The sequence below is a fragment of the Hordeum vulgare genome, chromosome 5H (assembly GCF_904849725.1).
Source record: "Hordeum vulgare subsp. vulgare chromosome 5H, MorexV3_pseudomolecules_assembly, whole genome shotgun sequence".
In the NCBI taxonomy this organism is placed as follows: domain Eukaryota; kingdom Viridiplantae; phylum Streptophyta; class Magnoliopsida; order Poales; family Poaceae; genus Hordeum; species Hordeum vulgare.
The window spans coordinates 490,293,332-490,303,363 of NC_058522.1; the positions used below are offsets into that span (position 1 = coordinate 490,293,332).

General features: G+C 39.9%; 1 protein-coding gene across 1 annotated transcript; it reads right to left on the reverse strand.

The window, feature by feature from the left end:
- Positions 1-644: 644 nt before the first annotated feature.
- Positions 645-9,090, reverse strand: LOC123399837 (flowering time control protein FY). The gene is made up of 18 exons (XM_045094218.1): positions 8,762-9,090; positions 8,449-8,540; positions 8,218-8,286; positions 6,651-6,755; positions 5,400-5,495; positions 5,237-5,319; positions 5,060-5,131; positions 4,883-4,980; positions 4,702-4,761; positions 4,569-4,629; positions 4,400-4,487; positions 3,896-3,959; positions 3,626-3,704; positions 2,882-2,971; positions 2,320-2,408; positions 1,695-2,104; positions 1,192-1,452; positions 645-1,060 (listed from the first exon to the last, which is right to left on the reverse strand). Exons 1-18 carry the CDS (start codon positions 8,997-8,999, stop codon positions 986-988), a joined length of 2,130 nt encoding a protein of 709 aa, XP_044950153.1. The 5' UTR covers positions 9,000-9,090; the 3' UTR covers positions 645-985.
- Positions 9,091-10,032: the final 942 nt, after the last annotated feature.

The window sequence follows — 10,032 nt, forward strand, 5'->3', positions numbered from 1 at the left end:
CACCACACGATTAGCTACCGAATTCATCCTATTTGTAGCGACCTTAGTGAATATCTTGAAGCTAACATTAAGAAGACAAATATGTCTATATTGTTGTATTCTGTTTGCCTCTTTATCTTTTGGCAGAAGAGTTATTATCCCAAAGTTACGGCTGAACAAGGACAGCTCACCAGCATGCAGTTCATGATAGTCATCAAGCCGTGCTTAATGACATCCCGAAATTTCTGGGACAACTCCGTGGGAAGCCCATATGGTCCAGGCGCCTTATTATGTTCCATATTGAAAATAGCGGTGGAGCTGAATGTTGTGAAACCTTGCAACCGGTGCTATGTTAGCTGTTAGTTTTACATAATTTTATTGTCACTGTGATGCTTTTAGTCATGCTTGACAATGTCTAAGGAAGCACACATATTTGTTTTGTTTGGGATTTATCTTCAGCTAAACTTCCAAGACATTTCAGTGTTGTTTTTGTTTTGACTAAGATGGTACCTGCGCGTACCGAACCAAAATTAAAAAGACAGGAAAAGGTCGGTGTCTTTGATTGATTTTATCCTTTTATCCCAAAACACTATGGAAATGAAGATTTATCCTTTTATACCAAACAATTAATGATATATAAACATATCATGTCCAACATTTATGAATTCGGTAAAACAAAAAGATGGTATATCACTAACATTGTGAGACATGATCAATTCATTTCAGATGCATAACATTCATGATGGCCCTTGCGTCAGGCAAGAAACAAGTGGCCAAGCCGGAAAATGAAGCTATAGAGAACAAAATATTGGCTAGACAAAAACAAAGATGAATATTTAACCTTGCCAAAAAGTAAAGCCTACACTGACTTGCTCGAATAAGATTACTGGTTTTACACCGAGGCTTGCCGAAAATCTAGGGACTTGCTCCACGAATAAAATTACTGGTTCTACAATGATGTAGCACAGAAAACTTCTCCTTGTCAGCATTGTACAGTTACATGATTTCACTGTGGTGCTGCACCGCGAGGCGGAGGATGCTGTGGCGGCGGGGGTGGAAGACCAACATTGCCCATCCCTGGCTGCAAGACCAACAACACACTCAGTGAATACAGCAGCCATAATGCCAGAGCAAAATAACAATATGCACAACGTATCATGGCCTAAGCAGTCAATTTAGAAACAATCCATTAGCAGGCAACGGGAATCTTACTTGGTAAGAACCTAGACCAGGAATGGACGACATTTGTCCTTGTGGAGCCATCTGTCCCTGAGGCCGGTTGTACATGCCACCCATAGGAAAGTTTTGCATGCCAGAAGCACCTGAGCCACCTTGAATGTTTCCCATTCCATTCGGGAAGCCGCCCATTGGAGGCATATTGCTGGGAGGAATGGACCCTGGATGCGTCTGATTCAGGCCAATCAAATGTTGTGGCATTTGAGGCATCATCTGGTTTGACGAACCTTGCATTGCCTTTTAAGATTAAAACCAACATATCAGCCATCATTCTAGTAGTTCCAAGGATTTGGCACAAGAACCAGTATAAATGTTATAGAATGTAGTAATTCGGTATAAATGGTATTATTAATAAACTATCTACGCATTTTTTCCATGTAACCACCTTGTATGACAGTACAGGCATGTTGCTTCACTCAAAACAAAGTGATACAGAAATTCTGAAAAAAAAACAGAAATAAGGTATCAGTGAATAGTACCATTGGGTGTGGCATGGGTGGTAGCGGTGGGTTCACTGGTGATGGCCCTGGCATGGAACCTGGCATCGATGAAAGCTGAGGAAGTGATGACCGAGGTCCTTGTTGATGTTGAAGCATGTGTGCTGGTGGTGGCATATTTGGAGGCGGTGGCCGAAATTGAGAATGTTGCTGCTGAGGCATCTGTTGATAGTGTTGCTGCTGCCCAGTGGGTAGAAGAGATGGATGAGGACCTGGTGGCAACGGAGGCGGGCCAGGTGGAAGACCAGGTATAGATGGCCTCTGTTCCCCATGATCAGATCCATCAAGATGCATTGCAACACCAATGCCAGGTATTGTACCAGCGAATGGCCCAGGTGTTTGTTCAGGCATCTGGAATCGACCAGCAAAAGCAGAATGTTGGTCACCATAACCTGATAAATTGACATTTTCAAATTATTGCCCAGATCAAGAAAAGAAAGCCAAACAATACCCGGAGGACCAAAGACACAGATAAAGTGAACTGATAATGTTCATGGAATTCTCTAGGTAACTATTTCATGCAATTAGAAGGCATGCATTCATTACCCATCTTTTTTTTCACAACTCAAACCAAAAACAAAACAAGCTGAGAATGAATCAAAGCAACCTTGGATCTGTCCGCTGTTGAATTTATCACGGGTAAGATCGCCAGGCCTGTTTCGACACCAGAATCTTGTAGCATGATCATTGCCACCACTGAGAGAAAATAACAAGATATCAGTCCAAACAAATGATATTACAAGGACTAGCATGAAATGGAAATTTGAATGGTTCAGATACAGACAGTTGTATATGTGAGGGAGATAATGACTTAGGGACAAACCTATAACTTCAATTATTTTGGAATGGAGGGAGTACTTATAGGTTTGTCCCTAAGTCAAATTTGTTTTAAGTTTGACCAACTCTACAGAAAAAGTGGCAAGATCTACAACACCTAATACACATAGTACAAAAAATATTTCATAAAGAATCTCATGACGCTAATTTGGTGTTCTAGATGTTAATATACTTTTCTATAGATTTGGTCAAACTTAAACAAGTTTGACTTAGGACAAACCCAGAACTTCAATTATTGTAGTACATCAGAAAAATAATAACCCACAAGCACATGATCAGCCACGTACATTAAGATTTAAAATTCAGAAAGTAATAGTTTGTAAATTAAGTACCTGGAAAGTAGATAGCCCACTGGATGCCAGGCAAGGTCCCACACACTATTGTCATGCGCATTATTTATTTCAATTTGTGGGGCTTCATGACTGCCAAAACAATGAAAAACATGCTCATCAGTTTGAGATATCATTTCTAAACAACACAGAATAGTAACTAGAGATTATCATTTTGTTAATTGGAATCTTAATTAATTATATATTCAATTATTCACGGGAAATCCAATTTGGCTCCCGGGAGCACTTGCTCCTGCCTGTGAAAACCAATTTTTGAAATGTCCAAAAAAAAAATCCAACAAAAAATGTATGCATTTATAGTCACATTCTAATGCTACCTGCAAATTTTTAGGCAAAAAACTAAATACTTTGGCCTGTACAAAAATAACAAATTTGAACATCAAATGTTACCCCGAAATGTCACCCCAAATTTTTTATTTTCACCTACGAAACATTACTGCTCCGTTTTGTATGAAAATTGTCAAGCATGCTTGTCACACTAACACGGACATCCACAAAAAATTTCAGATTTTTTTCAAAACATTTTACCACTTTTTTCACGGTACTGTTCATCCGGGAACATATGCTCCCGGGAGCCAAAACACCCCTCCCATTATTCATGACTATCAAAGGTGTAGATCACAACAAATCACAGTAAAATGAGTTCCGGTCCAAATTGAAATTGTGATAACAAACTGCCAGGCCAGTCCGAATTATTATGTCAATGGCTCCATTTGTGTTTCTTACCCGACCAACCAATGGAATATTCCACCATCATAGCTCCCACTAACAAAGTATTCTTCGTGGAATGGATGCCATGCCAAAGCTGCAGAAATAAATAGAGTAAATCAGATAAGACAACCATGCTGAACAAGGGCAGCGGCAAACATTATAATTTTCTTTGTAACGTTAAGTCATTGGTCTGATCATGTAAAGCAAATGAACAACTTGAGTGAAAATATATCTAATCTTGTACGAAAGAAACATAGAATTGAAATTCTGTGATGAGAATCTAACCAGTTACATCCTTATTGTGCCCACGGAAGGATTCAAGCTCTTTCATGGATCTAATATCATATAACTGCACAAAACACATTCACAATAATAAGTGAGGATTTGCCCGATATATCATGGATTAATTTAATGGATAGAAAGAGACAGATAGAACAAGGCAGATATACTAAATTCCTGAAGGCACATGCAATTTGAGTATGGAGTACGGAAACTACTACATTAGAAGGAGAGGAAGAGTTTGGTCCCTACTTGCAACCATGAAGCATAACTTAATGCACATGATAGATTATTAATTAGGTTTAGGAAGCTTTTTTTTCTGATCACGTGGCCTAACCACCTAAAAAAAAGTTCGTATCAAACTTTGCACACTATTAGTATGAACTTCAAGTCTTCAAGTATGTGCTAAACATCACCAGAACTAAGCTACCAACATATTTAAGTATTCTTCTTTCAGAGGGAAAAGTAAAAAGTTAATAACAACAGGGTACAAAAGTAAAAGTTATTGACCTTGATAATCTGATCTTTAGACGCAGTCAAAACCCAGTTCCCATTCTGATTCCATTTTACACACTGCACAATATTTTTATGACCATGGCTGCAGAAATAGCTCATCAGGTGATGACATGCCACAGGACTTCATGGTTTGCAACATAAGATGAGGGACACAAATACTTACAATGAACGTAGCTCTCTACCACTTTTTGCATCCCAAAGTTTTACAAGATAATCTTTCCCACCTGGATAGCACAGAAACAAATGAGCTCTGGACAAATAAACCCATTATTAAACTAACAATAATAATGACTAACCTGAAGCCAATAAAGATTTCGTGGGATGCCAATCGACACTTTTAACATCCCAACCATGGCCTGGCTGAGTTTGAAGGCAAATTCAGGTTAATTCACACAAAAAAAGTTAATACCACAATGTAACTTCAGACAAGCAAGCATCAAGTAGCACAAGCACAAACGAAAAGTTTAGCAACATTACCAGTTAGGGATCTTTCTTCTTGGCATCTTGCAAAGTCCCAAACCTTCACGGTTGTGTCATCAGAACATGAACAGAACTTCAGGTCTGTTCTACAAAAGCTGTTTAAAGTATGTGTTTAAGTAGGGAATGAACATTAACTTGGTACAGCTAAAGTAAAGAACATAGCACAGTCATCACCTCAAGCCACGGACTGATTCTCTATGTGCAGTTTTATTCACTTTGACATTATTCATGTTACTTTGCCAATACCTGGAAAGGATTCAAATTTCAAAGGATGCAGTTAACAAATCAAACAATGTAACATTATTAAGGGCCAGTATTCAGCAACGGTACAGGGTGAAAGGGCCAGCATACTTTATTGCACCACCATCGTCGCCCGTAACCATCCAATTTTCATTGTGACTCCAAATCATTGATCTCACGGCTTGTTCATGAGCCTATATATCAAATTAATAACACCAAATAAGTCAAGTTAACTATGACACTAGTAATTGCACCAGTAGCTAATGTGAAATACCTGAAGAATCATTTCAAAATTAAAAGATTGACCATTCCATAGGGTAAATTCACCACTCTGTGATCCAGTAATAAGCCGGCGTCCCGTAGGAGTCCACTTTATCCACAAATAACACTATGTTAGACCCAGACCAGAAAAAAAAAAGTAACAAATAACAAAAATAACAGCAAAATAGAACCATCATGAAAGTTTTCACATAGATGACAACGAAATAGAAACTGGCATGGAGCTGTCAAGCTGATCTACTAACTAGTGTAAAAACATGGGAATTTGGAATTTTCCATCAACCTAGGTGACAGATTTTCATACATGTGATGATGTTGATCCTTCAATAAGTCCACTACCCAAGTAGTGAAGGTAGTTAGGCATTCAAACATTTAAGGACTATCCAGCAATTTCATGCACATCAGATTTTCAAACCAAGTAGCACAGTTAGAACAAGGAGATAAAGATGCAATAGATTTGAAGAGAAAAGGGAGCTCAGTTATGTATGGTCAAGTGTTTGTGAACACTTCAAACTATTCTTTTAATTTCGAACAAATTCTGCCAGGATTGATGTTCTCAAGTTTTAAATTTCGAACACACAGTAGTGGAAGCCAAGTACGTTTGAAGCTTTGAAACATGCAGCAAGCCAATGTTGGTGACCACAGTACCTCCAATCACGAATTCAATATTTTAACCGTATACAAAGTGCATTAGTGCACGATGTCAGAGGGGGAAAAAAACCACTGTAAAACTCTTCCTTCCACCCAATCCTCTCAAATCCCCTCAATTGTCAAATCCCTGAGCCATGAGACAAGGTTTCTGAGCCGCGTGGGTAGGAAGAAATCGAGGGGGATTAGAGAGGATTGAAGGGGTTTGCTCACCACAAACCATGTCCATCAAATGGACATGCGGGGAATCGCGGGGATTCTGATCCCCTCGGGGATAATCCCCTACAAACCTCCTCAAACCCTGCGCACCAAACAAGGCCTAAAGTAGTTGTCAAATTAGCTTCTTGTATTGTGACTTCTGTTATATGATAAACATGTATCTTTCAGACTAGGCATCACATTATGAAGGATACCACTCCTATCTTGGGAGCCAAAGTAAAGTAAAACTGAAATGCCAAGTAGGGATGTAGAATCGCATCTATCTTCAGTTCATGTAACCCTGCTGCCATGACCTGATGGGGCTTTTTGAGACATGCAACAGTAGGTGGCTGTAGCTAGATCATCAGGAACATAGAGAGATGGGTATCACTTAACTCACCACGACACAGTTTATGGAGCACCGGTTCTTATTGATAGATGAATGAACGAATTTCCCAGCAAAACTTGTAGAGGGGTTGTCTGGGTATGCAACAGAAGGCAACATCTGCAATAACAGTGTTAATCAGTATATCTCGATAAGAAATAGCAGAAGGCATAATCATGTATTCATGATGTAGTAGATACATATAATTTCAAAAACTTCCATTAATAACACTTATACATAAGAATTTCATCACTGAAGATGGTAACTGGTATACTCCCTCCGTCCCATATTATAAGACATTATTACATCCAATATGCTCACACATATTGGATGTAATAACATCTTATATTATGAGACGGGGGGACTAACTGGGAACAAAATCAGTACTACCATTGACGGATCAGATCCATAACCAAGTAGCCAAGAGATAACTAGAATCACACCACTTTCATGCCTAGAAAGGAGGAGCCGAAGTGAAACACAAGTAAAAACAGGTTCTTTTTCATTACTCTGCATTCATCACTTGGAAACTGGGAGTTATCTAACTGCTTCTTCCTGGAAGAATCAACAGTTCACCCAAACCCCAGTATCACTTGTTAACCAAACCAATACTTGTCTTGCCTAACACTACGGAAACAGCCATGCTAGGGACAAATAGTATACTGCCCATACATGACGGCTCATTCACAATTCACCGTATCCAGAAACAGGGCAGTATTAAGGTGATAAGGTCTGCCAGGATTTCATCCAGTAAACAAGTGTGTTGACTGATAAAATAACGCAAGCTACTCAACAGTAGTAGTGGCCTAACATCGATGGAAGAACCATAGACTATCTTAGATAACTATAAGATGAAAGAGAAGTTTTTTTTTCTAAATTAAGAGGTTCGTTTCAAACAAATTGCATTAAGATGTATCTGCGCTTGCACCTTATGAAGATTTGTTTCACAATATACCATGTAAACCTCGCCATTTAGTTATTTAGGAAAAAACATCCAATCAGCCAGATAGGGAAAGCATGAAAATGATAATAAAAAATGAAGAGTTATTATGCAAGTTTTTTTACAATTATTTATGAACCTAAATAACAAGAAGACAAATATCAGAAACAATATTTGATAGGCATCCTACACAGCAACATCAGTTTTCATCATGTTTATACACTTGTAAGGCAACATTACAGTTCTTTCTCTAAAACTAAAATAGCACTTCAAAATCAACTGATGCTTGTGCATACATCCACTAGTTATCATTGTTATTGACACCAGAATATTAGCTACGATGTCTCAAAAAAAGAATCTTACCTATGAACACTGTTCAGTACATTTCCAACCATGACGTGACAAAGGATATAATATATCGTAGATGTTTGTGCTTCGAAATCAAGGGAAGAGAATCTAAAATGAACAATTTGGAAGCAAAAGGAGGTTTTTAAGTACAAAATGCATGCAAAATAGCGACCAGTATCTTCAGTATTTTTGAGAAATCAATATCTTCAGCATTTCTGACCAAACAGTATCTTCAGTATATCACAACTAATATCTTATAGCATATTATTACATGCAAGTTAGCAGGCAACGTACATCCAGGACAGCAGCTGCGGTTGGCTGCAACGTAAACCTGTCTCTTGCATCCCGCTGCCACATGCGAGCCTGCAGAATTCGAACTTATGAGCTTCCCATATTCATGTATTCTCCAGGGGCATATATAAAACGAAACCTATTTGTATCATTTTGTGGCTCCGTTGGACATGGTTGAAGACATGGTACATCGTTGATAACTTTTCAAAAAAATAACAGAATATTGCATATTACCTGAGCATAACGGACGAGAGAGCTCGTGTAGTCCACTGTTCGTCGCTGGACAGGCTTCCGCATCCTCTTAGCGCCAAAATTGTCACCATAGGCTGAATTGAATCGAAATTAATATCAGGTTGCAATATATGAACATCTATATCGTAAAAAGTTACACGAAACCGTGAGCATGTGGCAGATTTTACGGGTGTTTTTAAGCAGAATCTCCCTCTCGCGGTTCAGGGGAAAAAAAAAAGCAAGCGATACGACAATTATTCGAACTAATCTAGTCGCCCCCTCAGGACCTAACCCTAACCAGCGAGGGCGTGGTTACCGTCGAACGGCGGCGGCTGCTGTTGCTGTTGATGCTGCTGCGGCTGCTGATGGTGCTGCTGGGGTCCCGGGTGGCCGGCGTAGTCGGGCGCGAGGTTGGTGGAGGACGCCGCGGAGAGCTGCCGCATCGGCGGCTGCAGCGGGCCGCGGTAGAAGTCCCCGCCGCCGCCGCCGGGCTGCGGCGGCGGGCCCTGCGGCGGAGGAGGCGGCAGAGGCTGCTGCTGCTGCTGCTGCATCATCGCCGTCGCCTGGCCGGCGACCGGGCTAGGGTTTGGGGTCCGTGCGGCGGGAAAAGGGCCGGGTTTCGGGTGGCTCGTCCAGGCCGCCGGGAGCGTGAGCACAGTGAGCCAAGAGGGTTTGGTTGGAACGAGACGATGGGTGGGGAATTGGTGGGCTGCCTGCTACCTTGGGTTGAAGCCCGCCTGGGTTTGTTGGGCTGCCGGGTTGAAGCCACCCGGAGTCGACGTGGCCGGTGGACTTTTGTTTATTTCTTTTCTTATCATTTTAATTTTATATAAATATATTCTCTCCGTTCCATAATATAAGAGTATTTTTTACACTAGTGCAGACGTGCAGTTTCATAAAATGCTCTTATATTATGGGATGAAGGCAGTAGTTTTGTATACATATATAAAAGTCTCCGAAAATAAATATCAGTTTTATGAAGAAATGATGAACATGTTTTTAATACACGATGGGCATGATTTAAATATATGATGAACTTTTTTATAATAAGTATTAGCAAATTTAAAATATGCTTATGCATTTAAAAAATGGTTAACTCTTTACTAAAAATTACCACGATTTTTAAAAGAGGTCAAGCATTTAAAAAATTGCACACACTTTTAAGACGATGCACATGTAACTAAAAAAGTGTTTACATTTTTTAAGGTGTTCATGGTTTTGTGGAGTAACAAAGGAAAACAACTGCAAAACATGGGAAACCAACAAAACTTAAAGTAATGTTATAAAAAAAAACTCGCTAGAAAGAATAAGGAATGCTCGGTAACCCTAACCAACAAGGACACCCGAACCAGACCGGACCACCATTACTTGTGTGCCTGGGCAGCAATTTGACTCATAGAGCACTTGTTAAGGAGTGTCATGGCGTTAGAGTCTAGGTAACACTCAGGTTGTTTGAAGTCACCATACGGTTTGTAAATTAGGCCTAGGCCATGGGATGGCCCCAAGGCCTGTATGACACTATTGCGTTGATCTATGTGTGGCAATATCCTATTTGCCGCTCGTTGCGTCAAGCAATCGGTGCTTCGC